This window comes from Xyrauchen texanus, chromosome 46 (assembly GCF_025860055.1).
Source record: "Xyrauchen texanus isolate HMW12.3.18 chromosome 46, RBS_HiC_50CHRs, whole genome shotgun sequence".
Classification (NCBI taxonomy): domain Eukaryota; kingdom Metazoa; phylum Chordata; class Actinopteri; order Cypriniformes; family Catostomidae; genus Xyrauchen; species Xyrauchen texanus.
Genome location: NC_068321.1, coordinates 18264375 through 18284440, shown reverse-complemented (window position 1 = coordinate 18284440; position 20066 = coordinate 18264375). Strand labels below are relative to the sequence as shown.

The window sequence follows — 20066 nt, the reverse complement described above, 5'->3', positions numbered from 1 at the left end:
TGGAAACAAAATTTAAACTGATGACTTAGTAGTTCATTTTGATTCTGACCATAATGGCCATTGGTCAAGGTGCTGCAACAGAGAAGTCCATTCTAATGTCACCAGTATGAGGTTCAAAGGTTAAGTTGTAGGAGAGATCTTCCCTTCCATCTCCAGAAGTTTCATTAGTAGATCCAAAGAAGAACACTCCTTGTTTTCGATGTGGGTTCCATTCACAAGCTCCCTGTTTAAAAAAGACAGATGCATAGGTTACGATTTATTCACTGTATTACCCTCGTTTGAATATCAGTTTTCAGTGTTATTGTGGAAGATGCATGACATTTCAGTGAATGGTGATCTGATTTGTTGATTTAGTATGCAAATCTATCATAGAAGATTATACCTTTTCGTCAATTGGTTTTGTTAGGCCCATGCTTACGGTGATGTCCTCTGTCAGCTGATACTCCATCCAGAGAGCAACGGCATGACAACGTCCTCTCCTACAATGTCACCATATAAATGAAATTAACCATCAAGATAAACCATTGCTTTGTGTATATTATTATCTGTTCTGATTTTACCCTGTGAGTGGCACAGTTCCTTGGCTGCTGATTGGTTGCTCAGGAACACATTGTGTAAAATCGAATGACATGACTGGGTGTGGTTTGGTCAGGGCACAACAAGGGTACTCCCACAGTGGGTGTGGCTCTGCCTCCCAAGATTCACGGAAATCCAGAGATCGCTGTGTGGGGGCATTTAAGTTTGCATCAAATGGTATCAGTACGGATTTTCACTTGCATTAAAATCTCACCGAAAGCAAAATAGTAATTAACGAAAATGAATGACTTCAAAGTTCATCCCTTAATTCTCCATAATCAAATCAGGCCAAAAACCATCAAGGAGTACAAGTCTAAGCAGAACATTTCATACCTGAATCATCTCGTCCATGGGACTGACATCAAAGCCCTCACAAGTACCGCATGGAACTCTGATTCTCCACAGATCCTGAGAGTTAAAAGTGCATAATTACATACAGTGGGTATGTCACAGAATCCAACATGTCAGCAAAGAGTCACTTACTCTGAATTCAACAGCAACTATGTAAAGGGTGGCAGCACGGGGCAGGATGGTGGCATTGGGCTGGAGCAGCCGGGCCACAGCGGTGCGGCAGTACCAGAAGAACAGAGAGTGCCAGGGCAACAGGCTGGTGCTGAAATACGGCTCTCCCATCAAAACAGATATCTGAAGGGGGTTGGAACAATGCTTAAAGTCATATAAGACACTTTAAATATTCACATATGCGATTTTTAAAAATACATACATTTAGATTCTAAAAATTAAAAAAGGACTTAATGTATGTTTCTCACCCACACCTGTCATATTGCTTCTAAAGACATGGATTTAACCACTGATGGATTACTTTTATGCTGCTTTTTGGACCCGATTCACTTAATTTGTGTTCAGCAGAAGAAAGAAGGCCATCTGGGATGGCATAAGGATGAGTAAATGATAATAATTTTTAGGTGAACTTTTTCTTTAACCCCTTAAATGGTGCATTTTTTGACTGCCGCCTGCAATTTTCACAATCAGATTTAAATTCACCATTCACACACTATAGACTGATTGCAAAACAAATTGTCAATTTTTTTTAGAAAACCCCCCCAAATAATAATTCAAAAAGATTACATTTATTCATAAATAATATAGTATATGTTTACAGTCTTATGGTGAAGATAAAGTATTATTTTATTTGAACTTTGTAAACATGCAATTCTGGTTCTGTTCAACCCATCTCCATTTAAAAAGTCTTATTTAATTCCACTCAATGGCAGCAAATACAAGGAAAAATAATTTCACCTTACATCACAATATGCAGATCTGAAATGTAGGTGGTGCTCTAAGGCATTTGAGCCCTCAGAGATGTGCTCATTCATAGACATTCAGTCTAATATCTAATATTCATTTTTCAGATGATTTGTTTAGCATGCTTGTCCTTCAGGACTGAATATTTTGTTCTGGTCATCTATGATATATATAAACATTAGATTTATTACACAAGCAAACGCACAGGAAATCTGCCTAAGCTAAATGCAGATATAAAGGTTTTGTCTACTCTACTTTTCACAGATGACACGCTTTTGCATTGAAAGGCAGCTGGACCAAGACTTTAGGGATCTTGGGACGAGGGTTTTCTTAGCACAGCATCCTAAAACACGGAATTTATGGCATGAGATGCTGAACTGCAATGCAACCCATGTGAGACACACCAAAAGCTTCCGTCTGATGCATGGGTACAAATTTAAATAGAGCAGATGGAACGCACCCTTGCTGTCGGGAGTAGATGAATAATAGGTGAATAATAGGCTTCTGTTCAATTATATGGAAATGAAAAAATACTCTAAGGCCACTTTTTGTATTGTCTTATCAGTGCTTTAGTCATCTGCTAAAATAATTATTGATTTGAATTATCAGAATTCTTATACTATATAATTATTTAAATTATGCATTATTGATACATGTGATTAAAGGTGCACTCAGTAATTTATTTTCTAATTTAAAAAGTTTAACTTTTAAAGAATAGTTATTTTGAAATTCGGCCCACTCTGTTCAAACCACCGGGTAAATTCCCAGTGTGCCAGATTACCAGTCCAGCCCTGGTGCATAGTGAATTTCTACAATGGCATTAGTCACTGAAAATTACCATGTTTGAATAATGCAGCACCCACACCACTAGGTGTCAGTGTAAGCCATACTCGACATACAAAACATTAATAAATTAAACTTTAATTCAATTAATTATTCAGCACATCATGCAAAGAATTTAATTAAAATATGAAATGATTGACAGCATAGATGCATAGATTCGGTTTAGTTTGTACCTGATTTCCCTCCAAATCATCTAATGTGAGCTGCTCGGACCGGATTCCCAATAGCTGTACTCCATGTTTCAATGAATTTGCTTGTAGAACCTGTGAATGACAGTAAAAATGTATCTTAAGGAGTGAACTTCAAGTAGGAACACATTTCAGCCATGTTACCATTAAAATTTCACCTGTTTAATCACTTGTTTTGCCATTCCAGAATTTTCCAAGCTAAACACCTAGAGAGAAAGAATGATTATAATGTAAATATGTGAATCTTGTGACCCAAGCAGTTTTTTTTTGTTTTTTATTGAGTGACATAAAAAAAGATGGTAACGCTTACCTTCCCAGCTCCAAGCAGATGAGCAAAGATGGGTAACAGGCTGCCATCACTGACTGATAAACACACACTGTCTGGTTTCAGAATCTGTAAGGATACATTAAAACCTATTTAAATATGATCAGTCATCAGAAAGCAGCACTTCAAGTTAATATTTCCATCAACAGAGATTATAAAAGTCCAACTCACACTGCGTAGTGCATTCACATAACTCTCAGTCCTCTGCTCATCATTCAGTTCCCCAAAGCGAGGCCTCGTCCAGACCAGATGGGCCTGACAGGTACAGCACGGTCGAAAAGGTGTCACTCCAACATCACAGTGTTGACTAAATCCAACCGATCACAAAAGCAGTTAAACAGACCTTCAAAATGCAAAACTGTCTTCCTATATTTGTTTTATTGATTTCAAGTCTATACAGTTATTTATTTATATGTTTAAACAACAAATTGCAATCAAATGCACCCTTACCTGTGTGAAAGGCTGTACCAGAGGCTGTAGTCATCATGGGAGACTGTTAAACTGAGCTCTTCTCCCTCAGACACGTTCTTCTCTGCAGGGAGGAAATAGACGCTCTGCATCCAGTGATCTCTCCACTGCACAGCACACAACAGTAAGTAATCATTTCATTTACATTTATGCATTTGGCAGACGCTTTTATCAAAAGCGACTTACAGTGCACTTATTACAGGGACAATCCCCCCCGGAGCAAACTGGAGTTAAGTGCCTTGCTCAAGGACACAATGGTGGTGGCCGTGGGGTTAGAACCTGTGACCTTCTGATTAACAGCCCTGTGCTTTAGCCACTACGCCACCACCACTCCAATCACTTGTATACAGTGTATACACTTGTATACAGTGACAGTCACATTTATATACAGTATTACATTTTCATATTAGGATGGATTGGCAAAGGCCCAATACTTAACAGGGTAAGAATTAGGTTCTGGGTAGGTCCAACTCGGGGCCATTGTGCACACAATGTTTCCATCAGGGTCCATGTCGATATCCCACCAGGTTAAGACCACATGTGCCCTCCCGCTAGTCTGGGCCTTGAATTGTGCTTTGTATGACTGAGCAGCACTGCTGACTGGCTTACTGAAGTCAACACTAAAGTAGAGGAAAAACATTGTTAGTTGTGGTAGGTCAAATAGAAGGAAAAAAATCCACATTTAAAGAGCTAATCTATATAAAAAAAACTTGTACCGGAACATGGTGCAGATGGGCCCGAGGGGAGTGAAAGATTGTGGCGACACTTGACTGAGCTGGATATCACAAACAGAGGCCGCTCCTGCACACTCTAGTACAGCAGGAGGGGGCAGCAGTTTGTGCCCATCCACCTCGATAGGCTGAATCTGTGACCATTTCCACAGCATATCAGACTCCACCAGCTGGGCATAGACTGTGGCACGATGTGGCACAGCCTCACAGCCTACCTGCATCAATTAGAATAGCTTTAAACACTTGAGGTTAAAGGGATAGTGCACCAAAAATTAAAATCCTGCTACCATTTAGTCACTCTCATATCATTTGAGAGTCACCTGTATTATTTTTTTATACAGCCTGAAATTTAAGTCATTAACTGAAAAGCGTTAAACTTTAAAATATGCCCAGTAGGTGGCAATATGCACATCAAAAACATGTGGAAGTGAAAGTAGGGATTTCTAGTAAAAAGGACTTAAATGTGGCCGTTTCTCACCCACACCTATCATGTTGCTTCTGAAGAAATGGATTAAACCACTGGAGTAATATTGATTACTTTTATAACTGCCTTTATGTGCTTTTTGGACCTTCAAAGTTCTAGCCACCATTCACTTGCATTGTATGGACCTATTGTATCGAATAGATATTCATCTAAAAATCTTTGTGTTTAGCAGAGGAAAGCATGTCACGCACATATGGGATGGCCTTTTTGGGTGACATACACCTTTAAAAACACCTAATATAAAGTGGGCACTTTTCTTTAAATAAAAGTTTGTAATGTTGTGAATCACATCGGAGCCGACTGAATTGTACAGTGGAAGAAAGTGATCATGTTACAATCACAACAAACAAGATGAGGGCGAGTATATAATGAATGAATTTGCATTTTTGGGTGTGTTGCTCCTTTAAGGCACACTGAAATTTTGAACTGTAGTTACCTGGACAAGATTAATGTGTGCATGCTCATAGCTGGGCAACGCTCCTTCGCCAATCAGCTCAGTATCAAACAGCTCTGTGACAAGAACATTCGCTCGCTCTTGCATGTCTCCATCTGCAGATACAATGCAATTTAATTCTTACAATTACAACTGTTTTACACAGAGTAGATGCTGAACCTGTCAGGCCTACTGGTATAACAAGCACATATACTTGGTTGTTGTCTAACCTGGTCCGACTGTAACCTCAGTGGAATGTTTGTTGATGATCTTGATTTTGTCTGAGAAGCCATTTCTCTGAACGATGCAAGCAGCAGCCTGTGCCATGGGTTTAAACACCTATGCATAGCATAGATTTATGTTGTTTTCAAATATTTGTCTTCAAATGCCAAATATCATAATTATTAATCACTATTCGCCACATGAAAGTGTTTTATTGGGTACCTCTATGGCGTAGCAGTAGTCAGCTCCAGCAGTCACCGCCATCATGGAGAGCAGACCAGTCCCTGTTCCAATATCCAGAACCACCACTCGTTCTCCACGTGCCTTCACTCTGCTCACTGCTGCTCGAATGCCCTTATAGTACTTCTCATTCTAAAGATCAAAATGTAGCAAAATACATTATTAAATGACATTAGTGCAAGTTTTAACATTTTTATATTCAAAATATTTATATTTAAAGGTACAAGTGATTTTTTTTCATAGAAAAGAATGCAAAAAATTGTCCAACTCCCATAAAGATATTAATGAAATAAGTGTCCTAAGAGATATGTCATCGATCTATGTGACAGCTGTAGACTTTATAAACGGCAAACAAAAAAAGTGTATGTGGACCGCGGACATTGACCTGCCAATAATTTTGCTCATTCTCATTTGAAGTGGATCATTGAGGCTATGATTCATAATGTTTGTCAGTTGAGGGCGCTATTGTGATATATATATATATATATATATATATATATATATATATATATATATATATATATATATATATATATATATTTCTTGTCAAATTCATTTATTTCCATATTAGGAAAGAAAACAAAACAATATGTAGCAATATAATGCTTTCCAAAATTTTTCCAAACAAAGCCTTCTACAATATAGAGACAATGCACTAAAATAGCACCTATTCAATAAATTCAATTTAAAGAAACATTAAACGATTCCCAGAGTCTTTAGTGGGAGTTTGAAAAAACGAGTCCCCACAAGTAGGTTGCATATTCCTTGCAACGGGCTTTACATTTCTTAAACTCTCAACCACCACAATATTAATTTGCCAGTAGACCGTGTCTACAAACTTTGTTGCAGCAATCGTGAAGCGGCATTCATAATTTGCGCCAGGGCGTCAATGCCAGCATCGTGTGGCGTTTTTAACTCTTCAAGAAAGGTGCTTGCAAACAAAAACATCTCACTCTGCATTTTGGTGATAATTAAGATTTTGTGTGCTTCTGTGGTAATTAAAACGTGCCTGACATAGAGCACAGAAAATGAAGTTATCTATGGGTTCTATGCCAGTTTTTTTCTTTAATAAGATCATAATAAGCTGAGGTTACTGCTACTTCAAGGAAAACAGCGGACAGACACGTGCACTTCATCTTTATCAGCACAATTGTTTGTGATTGGTTATTCTGGTGTCTATACTGTACACATACACAGAATGGAAAAAGGTTTGGCAGTTTATTGATTAATTCCTTTTATTAAGTTATTTTATTGAGTTGCCTGTGGCGGTGGTAGGTCTAGTGAGAGCTGCCTGTGGCGGGTCGAGTGAGACCTGCCCGTGGAGGTGGCAGGTCGAGTGACTGTCATAATTCATTGTTTCACTACCTGTGGCTTAATTACTTTTCAAGGCTTGGAAATATTCACAGTTTTTGGAATACAAAATGTCCTGATATTTCCAGGTTTTCCATGATTGTGGGAACTGTGATAAGGGTTGTTAAAACTGTAATCTGTGGTTTCCAATATCAGCCTATCTACATGAACGGTTTTCACATTTATAAGCAAGAGGATGTGGGAATGTAAACAACAAAACTCACTCTGTCTTTATCATGGAGCATATCTGCATAGCAAGACCTGGCAGACACAAACAAAACAATTATCAGGACACGTCAAATGAATTTACCCTCTGTCCCATGACAAGAGAGCACATGACAATCTACTATTAGATTCAGTATAACTGAAGATTTGTCACAGTCAGCAACATGTCCACCTGTCAATATCAAGTGCAACAATTTACAACTATTCCATTTTTTTATTTTTATAAATCACATATCAAATCGGGCCAGCACAATTCCGCAAGAATTATTTAACATTTATGCGTTTTAACCAAACGTGTAATTCTGTGACTCATTTACGCACCTGGCAATCTCCTGATGATAATCATATTCCTCGCTCTCCTCCACCCAGTCCAGGGCTCCGGTTGTTGGATTTGCACGACCGCAAAATGTCTTCATTTTACTCTGTCTTTGGATATAAAAACCTATGTATTGATGTTTTTTTGGTCTATAAATGTGTTACTCATGCATAAAAAGATTAATCCAACATGATCTCGTTGGTCGCGGCCATGTTTTTCCGCTAAGACACGCCTTTAAGATGACATCACCAGAGCGCCCTCCCTACAGCTAGATATTGCCAAAACGACATTCAACTTACAAAATGGATGTGTTTTTATTACACAAAAGAGATAATATCCATGCCAATGTTACGGTTTTAAATCAAGGTAGGTTAATGTCCTCATTTTTGGTAACGAAAACTACTTTGAAGGGGATGAAATAATTTGCACTTTTGCAGTGTTTTTTTGTTTGTTGCACATAATTTAGCTCTCAATCTGTATTATTAGATCCGTTTAACAATTTGCAGTACATTGTAAAGAGCTCTTATAAATGCAGACAGATCTGCATGCAGTGCAAAAACTGTTGAAAGCACTTAACAGCTTCTACATAACCAATTTTAACCTTACAAAAGCACTGTGGCAGTACCATGGTACACTTATGGTATCGAATAATAATACTATGGTAGCTACGGAGCAACACTGTACCATTGTTGGCATTGTTTCACTACTCTGGTACTAAATGATTATCTTAGTATTTACATGTAAATGGGACTCCAAGGTATTAGTCTAAAGAATGACATATTAAAATGATATATAAAAAAGACAGTAAAATACCATGGTATGAAGGCACACTTATTGCTGTGAATTTATGAATTATGGCTTTCAAAAATATGACTTGTATTAAAATGCATTACTTTATTGTTCAATAGTCAACCACAATATACATAGTGATCCACAATATACAAGTTTAAAGACCAATAGATTATATCCAGCAAAATATCTTTGGGAACGTTATGTTTGGTAATAATACCACAGTAATATATTTACATTCTAAAATGGACAACAATTTGCATTTCCCTCCAAAAATATGTAAAAAGTAAAATGAGGCAGATTGTACTTTGGTCTACCATTGTATAATTTGTGCACTTTTTTTTGAGGGAAGTATTTTTCTGTAAATATCATAAATGTAAATATTTTTGCAAAGTATGATTTACTAATATAACAAGGATTTGGTCAGACATGACAACACTGACAATGAAAAGGCTAATCTTATAGACTAGTGATTAATTAATTATGAATATCCATTGCTTCTCTGAGTGCTTCTCAAGTACACTTTGCGTTAGGCAGACAGAATGGCATGCTGGAAGAGGGCACAAGGATTTCTGAGAAGATTGGGCGGTATCCTGGTGGTAAAGGTGGGGCACTCTGCTCCAGAAAATCTAAGACAGACCCCCGCACATCTTTGGGGACATCCCCTCTTACATCCAACAGCACAGAGACATGCTCCTCACTGAAAAGAAACACTTTATAAGTTGTGAACAAGATGTAGACTAGTCGCTGAATTACAAGTTATTTTAGGATCTGAGGTTGTGTTGTGTGTGGTTGGTCTGAAATCTCACCTGATATCAGGGTACTTGTTTACCAATTCAGAAATCTCCAGTGTTAGCACGCTCGGGTCTTTCAAATTGATTAAGTCTGCTAGTGCAAGTATCAAAGCAGTAGGATTCACCTCACCTATGGTCCCATCAGTCTCCTTAAAATGTTAAAACATCACATTGAAAATTTTTGTATCATTGTTAAAGCATTGAAAATGTCCAAATAGATTAATGTATTTGTAAATGTTGTTCACCATGCTTTGAAAGTGTTCCCTTAGCTGTTGGGCATCCTGTGCCAGGCGCTGGGCCAACTGGCATCGCTCATCATTATTTCGACAGACCATTCTCTTCTGCATTAATGTGCGGACATACTCAACAACAATTAGCCTCTGACACTCCTCCTTCAGTCTCTATAAACAGAGGTCACATGACACTTGTAATGATATCAAGTCTTGCCTTTAGAGGGGGCCGCACACCAGTCATGTCAGTCAGATGGCATACAGAGTCCTAAAATTTGAAACCATTGTTTTTTATGAATTTATGCATACCACTGCTTCCATTCACAGTCCATTGGCTGTGCCCAGCTACAGATTCTTTTACACCACTGAGCACTACTAGCATAGTTTTTCATTAACTTCATCACAAAACATTATAAAATGACATATATTAGTAACTTTAGCTTAGGCTAAGAGATAAATTGTTTATAGGCAATTTTCAGTAACAAGTTTGTATATTTGTGGTTAAATTGCATAAGAAACATCGCCCTTTCTAATCTCTCAAGTTTGTGCAGTTGCACCAGTTTTTCCATACATCAACCTGCAAAATCATTGATATCACTTTGCTCATTCTTGAAGAAGTACAAAAAGTGTTTTTTAACTTGACCGCTGTGATCATGCTCGAGGCGAGACGAGACATGGCACAATGGTCAGCTATGCTCGTCTTAAACTATTAAAAAGAAAAACAAAAAAAAACCAGTTAAATCAAGTTCTGTGCGGTCAGCCCTTAAGTATACTAAATGATTAAAGACTTACCTGACGACAAGGTTGGCGCACCCTGTTGTAGAGTTCACAGTGACGTTCCAGAACCTCACACAATTTTGTGGTTGCATCTTCCTGTACCAGCCAGGTACGACACAGGAGCCCCTGTAGATGGGGCTGCAACTCAAACAGTAGGTGGTCCATTACTAGATGACAAGCTTTTCTCACAGCACGGTCCAGGGCAGCCAGGGGCCCGGGTGGAACACGTGAAAACCGGTTTGAGGGAAAGGAGCACAACTGCTGCTGCAGACATTCTGCAGAGGTTCTAGATATACATTTATATTAAAGATGTAAATATACTTCTTCCAAGCAAGCATCTGACACTTTAACATTAAAGGAAATGCACACTTTTTCCAAACAAACAGCACAAACATACTGTAAAAAGATACTTGTACACCATCTCACTTGAGGATGATGCAGTTGCTGATGCAGGCCAGCAGATAATGGAGGTAGAACTTGTTACTGTTTGTGGTTGGATTCCTGTGATGCTCCTTCCCAAATTCTATCATGGCACCTCGAAATCTGTTTTGATGTAGAGAGAGTATAGGAAAGTACAATAATGTTGCATTTGATATGCTAGTCATTTCAACAGTGGTATGTCAGTAATTATAATCTGTAAATGTCATGTACATGTCAGTAAAAATCGTACACACCGACTGAGGAGGTTCTCCATCTCGTAAAGACCCATAAGGATTGTCTGGTTCCGCAAAGCTTCACTTATCATCAAGGCCACCCGTGCATTTTCTTCTAGCATCTATAAATCCAGTCACCAGAGTAGTTCATATATATGCAGGCGCTTAAAAACCATATATGCAATGTTTGCACCACTTAGGGGTGCCTGAATCAACTGTAGGTCTGGGTATCGTTCCAAAAAATTAGTTTCCGATACTGGTTCATAAACGATACGTTTTTCGATACCAATTTTAGGAAATCTACTTTAACACGATTATGAACATTACCTCAAACAAACTTTGGTTTAATTTTTTCAGTCTGTTGACTTTTTTACAGACTCAAAGACTCGAGCCTTCTGGTCTCGATCATGCCAGGGGCAGAGGCTATATCATTAATGTGAAGAGGGAAAAAAAAAACAAGGAAGCTAAACTGTTAATACAGCAAACCCCAATGATAAGTCCCTGAGTTTAACAAGATATCTAGTTTAATGTGAGTTATATTTGATCAGTTACTGTCAACCATAAAGCAATTTTAGCATCGATTTAGCTAGCTATCTATAGCCATACATCCAAACAATATCTAACGTTACGTAGGTCCCAGTTTATAGGACTGTGTCACCTTGCACAGGAACGTTAATTTAACAAGTACACAAGCATTTACCACTACAACTTAGCCGATTTTGTTTGTTGGTTTGTTTGCAAAACGTTAACCTTACCTGTCGGAGTCCCAGTCATAGCGCTGCTGCATTCATCAGTAGTTTTGGAGGAGGACTTGTGTGTTGGGCATATTCAAGGAAGCTCTGCGGCATGAGGATGCTGAGAGGATGACTGCACCTGCTCGGTCTTCTTGCAGTCGAAGACAGAGAAACTTTCTGCTCAAGTTTATTCCGTGCACTGTCAAGTGCTTCATCAGATTTGTCATTTTGCCGGTCTTGGCAGCAATTAACTAGTGGCCAATATTGCATCGCGCGCTGTTAGCTTCGAGCCTGGTGAAATGTAGCCACACTTTTGATATTTTCCTCATCTTTTACATCTATGGGTTTGGGATGCATACACACTACAGCCTCACATGATGTGAGACGCGTCTCTGGGCGTAACCGTTTTTTCCTTGATGCCTAAACGCAGCCAATCATCTGCACTTTTAGATTTGGGCACATCTAGCATGCTACATGCTTATCACTGACGTTGACGAGATTAACCCCTTAGGTATCGAAATTTGGTACAGAGCGACAAGACATTTTTTGATAGTCGATTGTTAAGAGGCAATTCGGTCGGTGCCTAAAATGTATCGAACTCGATACCCAGCCCTAAACAATAGACAGCAAAACGTTTAAGGGAGGGAATTAAATATAGTGTCTACCCTGACTAAGGTCTAAAGCATATCAATGCAAGGCAATCATTCTCATTTTAGGTACTATAGCACAAGCCATAGCTAAAGTACCTGAGTGATGATGGTTGGAAGGCTGGTGTGATAGCAGCCCTCATGGTCAATGTCTGGTTCCTGGTCCCTCTGCCAGTCTGTAAGCTCTACCTCTAGAGCCTTGTGCATCCACTCTGAGACACTCTTCTACAAACAATAACAGCCACACTTGTCTAGTACTTCTGGCCAGACAGGACAGGACAATGTAGATTTTAAAAGTTTAGAATCTAATACACCACCCAGGTCTTACCCGAACTTTTTGGACATATTTATTCTGCAGCTGCTCTATACCTTCCAGAGATATCAGGGGTCCCAGGTCCTCAATGTGTAGCTCAGGTACAAGGTCTGGATCACCCATCATCTCTGAGCTTAAAGAACATGTTCTCATATGCAGGCCATTAGGATTACCAATAGCCAAAATTCTAATAAAATGACACACTTGCTTTACCTACCTGTTATAAATGTGCAAAACCCAGTTAAGAACAGCAAATATTTCGCCACTTTCTAGCTCCCATCCGGTAACTAGCCCAAGATGTGTTTGCAAGAACTGGTGGCAGGAGCGCAGGTAGGCTCTTGTTACTCGATAGTGGGGTGGAACACACTGTTCCAAAAGATTGCGCACTGTTGAGAGGTCTCCCATAATGCCATGCTGTAGTGCAGACAAGTGACTAGCAAGACCTGGTCCTCGAGTGTGCAAGTACGACACACTACGGAAACGGGATGACACTGCCTCCTCCAACACCTGGCCAAAAGTATGAGGAACAGGTACAGATTAAGTAAATTTACATTCAAAATTCATTTTACAAATGTAATATAAATGGTGTAATCTTGTGAACAAAAATTTTGAGAGTGGCTTCAAAGCTGTTGCCTGTACTTCTCTCAATAGGAAGTTTAGTGCTCCTCATCATCAAACCTCAAAGAAATGTTTCCTCCAGCAGCGTGGCCTTCCAGGGGGCATGGGTCTGTTGTGTCCGGATGCTGACCTTCGCTCCTCCAAAAAGAACTCATCTAGCGCTTCTTCACGCTCCACTATACGCACAGCTGACACAAAAGGTGTGGGGTTCTGATGAGAGAGCGAAAGCCCACTCCCGATTACTGCCCAAAGCTCCTTGGCAAGGGCATCCACCAAGCGTCCAACACCTGAAAAATAATTCAGCACCAGCTCCTCATCCTCAGAGGCTAGCCCTGTCCCGGATGGTCCCTTGGGTCCCTGGAGCTGTAGCAATACCTCATCCTGCCAGCGCTCTAGTTCCATTAGTCGAGCATGAGCTTCTAGTAGTCTCCGAGACTCCACAAGCCTCTCTGTCTCTAGCACCATACTCCGCACTGACAGAAATAAGGTTGGATAAAGTGAGACACTTAGGCATTTAAAACTTACCCAACACATTTTAAAAGGTTAGTTCACCCAAAAAATGAAAAATCCTCTCATGATTTACTTACCTTTAAGCCATCCCAGATGTGTATGACTTTCCTTCTTCAGCAGAACTGAAGTAAAGACTGTTATAAATACATCTTATTTCTATTCACCCATACTATGGAAGCATAGAGGTGCCATCAGTCTGCTAGCTATTTGACGGTCCGAAAGGTACATTTTGGCAGCATAAAAGTAATCCACATGACTCCAGTCGATCAGTTTATGTCTTCTGAAGCAAATCAGTATGTTTGTGTAAAAAATAATTAAAACTTTATTAACTTTAAACAAAATGCTTCCTGCTAGCAGCTGACACATCAGTGACATAAGTGCAATAGTGCGTTCACGTGAGAAGTCAAAGCACGCGCTTTGCATACACAACCCATTCTCATTCCCTAAGCATCCAATTTTGACGCTTGTGCAGAAGCAGTCAGCATCTGCATGATGATGCCAAAGGTGCCATTAAACATGTACAACCAAACTTGAGGTCGTTGTAATCGGTAACAAGACACGCAAGAGCCAATGGTAAATACTTGAGCTTGTGACAATCGGTCACGACATGCGAGAGACGATGGCATAATCGTTGAGTCTGGCAACAAACCTGTGTCATTACACTTGAGGCAGAACATTTTTAATGTGTTATGGTGAACCGGGATCGGTGACTAAAAATTTACATTTAGGTTTGTTCTTCACAAAACATGCTTGTAAGGCTCGAAATACACCCGGAACGAAACGGGTCACTTCAGCAGTGCAGGATGTGTAGAGACAGATTAAATATTAACCACTGTGAATAAATGTAGCTGATTTCAAAAGAAATGAAAATCATACCCCCAACATGTCACGATAACAAAATTGTACCCCAAAGTATAATTAAACAATACAAAAATTTGAATGCCCATCACATCAGTTAGTTGACATCAAAGATTTCTCGTTGAAGAAAACGCACTTGCCGGATGCATCGTAAAACTGATGCCAGAGGGCACTTTTAGTGTCTGTAGATTGATGCGCTGGGCTCTTGCACAAGCGTGCAAGCGTGAACGTGTTGGTATACAACAGAGGAACGAACGTAACGCAAGAGTTAGGTAATTTCAAACAGCAATCGGAAGCAAGGATTTAAAGTTAAAAACGTTTTAAATATCTATTTGTTTCTTACACCAACCTATCGATTTGCTTCAGAAGACATTAATTAATCGACTGAAGCCATGTGGATTACCTTTTGGACTGTCAAATCCAGCCAGCAGACTAATAGCACCTGTATACTTCCATTGTATGGACAAAAAGAGCTGAGATGTGCTGAGGTTCTGCTGAAGAAGGAATGTCATACACATCTGGGATGGCTTAAAGGTAAGTAAATCATGAGAGGATTTTCATTTTTGGGTGAACTAACCCTTTAATAAAGGGGATGCAAAATTTTGAAGGACATTTAGGGCACTAAAAATGCCATGTTGCTTCAAGAAAGGAGAATCACTAACCTTTGTAGAGGCGGGGCAAGTTACTAACTGCAGCAAGAAGCTGGCGATGATTGAGAGACACCTCCCGAAGTGTCTCCAGTGTAGTTATCTCATCAGAATTTTTACTGGTCTCCAATCTTGCCTTGTGCAAGTCACAAGACACTTCTCTCAGCTCAGCGCGTGCCTCTCGCAATTGACCCAGACCCCAATCAACACCTTCCAAATAGGACTGTACAACTGACTTCAAATAAGAAAAGTAAGAGTGAGCAGGTAACTTTTCTTGCAGCTGCTGCAGATACAAACGTACAAAAAATTGTTGCTTTGTTTTTATGATTAAATTATTATCGCTTCTTACTCTTACCTTTAATCTGGATTGAATAGAAGTGGTACGTTGACTCTCCCTTTTCCTATATTGTCCAAGTTTCTCCAGATGCTCTGGACGGCAAAAGACACCTGAGGCCCATTTCAGTGCAGCACCGCGAGCCAAACACTCGGCTCTCTCCAGCTCTGGCCACACCTCCACTGGGACAAGGGCATCTGTCACAAAATAGGAAAAAATTTATCTGCCATATGCTACTAAGCCAAAAGGGTGACAAACACAGCAGAGAAAACTTGTTCAGATGCAATGCTACATTATTGCTACTGTGTGTACCACGAGAGTGCACGCTTTGAGAGTCTTTCCTGACTTGAACAGTAAATGACTCTTAACTTGGGTTGGGAACCGAGAACCGGTTCTTGTTCAGAACCAGTTCCGTTCTTTAAAAAATTGCGGAATCATATGATCTTCATGACTTTCGGATCCATTAACTCCAGCATGCAATTTTCTGCCGCTGTGGCTGGAAAACCATCCTCAAATACTCTGACAGTGTTTCCAGCAACACATCTCTGCAGCAGCGCAGCTCTCTACTGACTCTACAGAGTTCTATCAGTGTATTTAATTCCCAATTAAACAAGTCTTGAGCCAGCTTATAAATAAGATCTGTTGAAGTCTCACAAGCCTGAAGTACAACTTTAGACTACAAAACAGTCTAAATTGTCTCTGGAACTGTTTCTGTTTATTTAATGATGAATAATTTGTTTCTATTAAATCAAGCAGTGCAGTTACTGACTGGTTGTTCATATGACAATTTATAATTAAAGATCCACAAGTTTTGTTGTAATAAGTGGAATTTTATAGAATAAATGAATTAATGAAATATGTCATCACATTTTGTGTTGTTTACATTTCTTTATTTAAAATAGAGTAAGGATCTATTATTGGATTGTAAATATGTCTCTAAAAAGTATGCAAAAACACCTTTATCAAGAACTGTATTAAATGTATTTCTGATTTGTTATATCTGCCCTGTACAAATCTGAAATGATCTCATTATTTGGTAAAAGACAGCAGAGGGTAGTAAATACAATAAGAATTGCATTTCTCATTTCTAAATAATTATTAAAAAACAAATTACTAAAAGAATTACTGGAATAGTTACTGGAACCGGAATCGTACAATTTCCTATGATTCCTAACCCTACTCTTAACAGTGAAAATCTTTTATTATTTTGCTATTATGGACATGAGACTGAGATTATCTAAACCAGCACAAGACTACATAATAACAGAGTTTGACATCAGTCTTAAATCAGGGTTTAAATCAAGGTCAAAGTTTCAGAATTTAAATTTTATAGGAGTTAATCCCATGGATGCTCAAGCTCTTAAAACATTTTGTAAGAATATATTTCTGAGAAACAGCTTCAGGTCAGAAAGTACATGTTTTTTCCCTCTCAGTGAAAAATTACAGCATCGTGCTTAACAGTCTTAGTCTAGAGATTCCTATTGGAATTGGGAATGTGGCTTGTGTAGTCCTTTAACAGCATTTATACATGACTTGTGGCATGTACAGAAGTTTAAACCATAGATTAACAATATCGGAGCTTGTGGTAGTTTTATACATTCCTTAAAAGGACTTTTAGAAATTTTGAACGGGATTTTTATATTTAGAACCCTTCTGTTGTGCTATATACTGTATATACATCTGTATCTGGTTTGGATATAGCCCCATGTTACATTGTGTTCAGGTTTATTTAAACTTTCCAGGTTTGTCAACACTGACTCACGTCAAAGCTACTTGGCTTTGGATATTGTGCATGTTAGGTACATTGTACATTTTGATTAAGCCTATTGCAATAATAAGACGTCTCTTTTATATGTTCATGTTGTTTTATGACTTGATGATCATCTTTCTTTCTTTCAAACAGATCTTTCAACATTATAAACAACAACTTTCTAAATGCATCAGTACATAGCAAGCATACAGCCAGTAAAAAGAAAGGATGTGTACCTTCATGATTGTCACAGCCAATTTTGTCTCCGTCTGACATTTAGGCTTGTTGCTTAACCATCCACTGTTCCACTAAGAGACTGCCCTGCCCAGAGGGCCTGCTTACTGTCGCCAGATAGAGCAATCAGCAGAGAGAGCGAAGAAGGGGAAGAAGAGAGAGGGTACATGCCCACTTCAACGCCAGCCTTCCTCTTTCACACTTCCAGACACATCCTCTGCTCAGAGGCCGGCAGGAAGGGAAGGGAGGAAGGGAGCAAGAGGGACAGAGCGAATGCGGGCACTCCTCCCTCTAAATGATCCAGATGGTGAGCAGTGACTGAGCATGGGGGCGGGCTTCTTGTACAACAGTGCCTCTCTGTGTCTAAGGTAGTTATAATCCAATATGCTTTAGAGAATGTTTTAAAGTGCTCAGACCGAGGTTTTGTATGAATCCACATCATTTTGTTTTCCTTTGACATGGTCATGGACGTATTGTTATCATTTTTATTGTTCTAGAATATTCTTACCTTTTCTTGTGATTGTTCACAGCTGTGGGTTGTAGAGCAAACATGAGAGGAATCTTAGCTCAGATGCCCCTTAATGAATGTGTTTGTTTGTGTAAGTGTCGTGGCCTGTGACTTACCCCATGTCTGTGTTTACATCTCTCTCTGGCTCCCCAGACTAGTCTCCATACCAAACACATGTCGATACAATCTTCACTAATATATGAAATGCACCATCCACTGCTAGAAAATAGATTCTGATGAGAAACAAAATATATTGATACAAAAAAGACTATATTATTACACGGTTCTCTGAAGTACTTGATTCTGATTGGTCATAGCATTCTGTGGTCAGATATTTTGTGTAATGACAGCTAAACTGTATAATTGACTTTTGTTGCAACCAATTTTCTACAGAGCTCTGCTAGTTTCACTCCACTTTCATCTCACATAATAAAATACACTCAACTCATATAAATATTTAATGTCTATGTATGTATTTATAGGTCAAATATCCATGTAATAAGTAGAAGAACATATTGTCATCCGGTCATTATTACAAAACAACCCCCTTTGGGGTGATACCAACCTGATCACCTTGTCTGAGTTATTTTGCAATTATGACCCACTAACCGTATATTATTCCTACCTACTGTATATTTCCTTCTAGTTGATTCATATTGTTCTGTGGTTATTGACAGTTTGCATCTTTCACCTTTGCTCCTTAGCAGCAGTATATCCTAAAAATAGCACTGACTAGACATTGTTGTCTAATATTCAGAGAACCATGACAGACTAACTGAGCTTTTCCGCCAATGGTAATGGTTTTCTTTTAACTGAAATGTGGAGTGACATTGCTGCTTCTAGAAGGGTAGAGATCCATCTCTCAATGCTGCATATTGTTCTCACACTGTCAGCAAGCATACAAGTGTCAACTCTACCGGTTTACCTATAACATTGCATTAGTCTGGCAAGCATGGATCTAGCACTGTTACTGTAGTGCTGTTACCCCCTACTTTCTGAGGTACACTGTACTGATCAGAGCATTAGGGAACAGGAAGTCTATTTCAATAGTAGTCATCCAAACACCAGGAGGACTTCCTGTCTGACATTCCTGACCTGGGCTGACTTCCCGCTTCTCCTCCTCTTTCCCAGACATGGACAGACAAATGTACACTTTATGACACGTGCCTAAAAATCTCACTCCTGACCAACACAAACTGGCAATGTAGGAGACTTAAAATAGAATGTGTGATTTGAAGGACACAGATTTTAATTTGTTGTAATTTTAAAGAGGCCCTATTATGCTTTTTGGGATTTTACCTTTCCTTTAGTGTGTAATATGTGCTTTGTGCATGTAAAAGTTCTTCAAAGTTACAAAGCGCAAAAGGGAGTTATTCTCTCCCACAGACAACACTGCACAAGAACTACAAGAAACGGATGGATTGTAGTCCTGACATTTTTCAGTAAAGTATCTACGTCACTATATAACACATTTGCATAATACACACATAAGGGCTACTTTGGCCCAGTAGTAGAGGACAGAATGAGTTGGGTTAGTGTTGTTGCCATGTCGAGAAGTTGCTGTTTTCTTCACTGCGAAAGCAAAACCTCTTTGTTTGGACTAGATTAAACCACTACTACAGTGGTTTAATCTATGTCTTCAGAAGCGACATGATAGGTGTTGGTAAGAAACAGATCAATATTTAAGTCTTTTTTTTTTTTTTACCATAAATCTCTGCTTTCAATTTCAAATTCTATCGCATTTTCTTAGCAACACTTATCATATAGCTTCTGTAGACATAGATTAAACCACTGGAGATGTATGGAGTATTTTTACTTAGACTTTGTGATTTTTGGAGCTTCCAAATATCTGGTCACCATTCACTTGCATTGTAAGGACCAACAGAACTGAGATACTCTTCTAGAAATCATAATTTGTCTTCAGCAGATGAAAGAAAGTCATAGACATCTGGGATGCATGAGGGTGAGTAAATGATTAGAGATATTTCATTTTTGGGTGAACT

At 39.0% G+C, this 20066-nt stretch overlaps 2 protein-coding genes across 3 annotated transcripts; both read right to left on the bottom strand.

The window, feature by feature from the left end:
* Nucleotides 1-49: 49 nt before the first annotated feature.
* On the bottom strand, nucleotides 50-7881 carry prmt7 (protein arginine methyltransferase 7). The gene is made up of 17 exons (XM_052119635.1): nucleotides 7673-7881; nucleotides 7351-7387; nucleotides 5759-5908; nucleotides 5545-5653; nucleotides 5318-5430; nucleotides 4383-4612; nucleotides 4106-4286; nucleotides 3649-3773; nucleotides 3370-3505; nucleotides 3184-3267; nucleotides 3032-3079; nucleotides 2859-2948; nucleotides 1060-1221; nucleotides 910-984; nucleotides 561-721; nucleotides 383-479; nucleotides 50-223 (listed from the first exon to the last, which is right to left on the bottom strand). The coding sequence occupies exons 1-17, from the start codon at nucleotides 7765-7767 to the stop codon at nucleotides 65-67; spliced, it is 2052 nt and encodes a 683-aa protein (XP_051975595.1). The 5' UTR covers nucleotides 7768-7881; the 3' UTR covers nucleotides 50-64.
* Nucleotides 7882-8575: 694 nt separating this feature from the next.
* Nucleotides 8576-17843, bottom strand: exoc3l1 (exocyst complex component 3-like 1). 2 transcript variants are annotated; one of them, XM_052119847.1, is made up of 13 exons: nucleotides 17558-17843; nucleotides 15593-15768; nucleotides 15253-15472; nucleotides 13283-13695; nucleotides 12822-13111; nucleotides 12620-12737; nucleotides 12391-12516; nucleotides 10932-11032; nucleotides 10684-10800; nucleotides 10273-10543; nucleotides 9496-9651; nucleotides 9266-9399; nucleotides 8576-9156 (listed from the first exon to the last, which is right to left on the bottom strand). In XM_052119847.1, exons 1-13 carry the CDS (start codon nucleotides 17595-17597, stop codon nucleotides 8970-8972), a joined length of 2349 nt encoding a protein of 782 aa, XP_051975807.1. In that variant the 5' UTR covers nucleotides 17598-17843; the 3' UTR covers nucleotides 8576-8969. The 2 variants fall into 2 exon arrangements, with proteins under 2 accessions (XP_051975807.1, XP_051975808.1); XM_052119848.1 differs by lacking the exon at nucleotides 17558-17843 and having other exon boundaries at nucleotides 15253-15468; nucleotides 15593-15720.
* Nucleotides 17844-20066: the final 2223 nt, after the last annotated feature.

Excerpts from the sequence above, each read along its gene's own strand:
- prmt7 (XM_052119635.1), bottom strand. The coding sequence starts at position 7,767 with ATGAAGACATTTTGCGGTCGTGCAAATCCAACAACCGGAGCCCTGGAC. Across the intron at positions 5,431-5,544 it reads TGAGGTTACAGTCGGACCAG|ATGGAGACATGCAAGAGCGA; the intron begins GTTAGACAACAA and ends TTGTATCTGCAG. Across the intron at positions 3,268-3,369 it reads ATGTGAATGCACTACGCAGT|ATTCTGAAACCAGACAGTGT; the intron begins GTGAGTTGGACT and ends GTATCCTTACAG.
- exoc3l1 (XM_052119847.1), bottom strand. The coding sequence starts at position 17,597 with ATGTCAGACGGAGACAAAATTGGCTGTGACAATCATGAAG. Across the intron at positions 13,696-15,252 it reads CTTGCCCCGCCTCTACAAAG|TGCGGAGTATGGTGCTAGAG; the intron begins GTTAGTGATTCT and ends TATTTCTGTCAG. Across the intron at positions 9,400-9,495 it reads GGGAACACTTTCAAAGCATG|GAGACTGATGGGACCATAGG; the intron begins GTGAACAACATT and ends TAACATTTTAAG.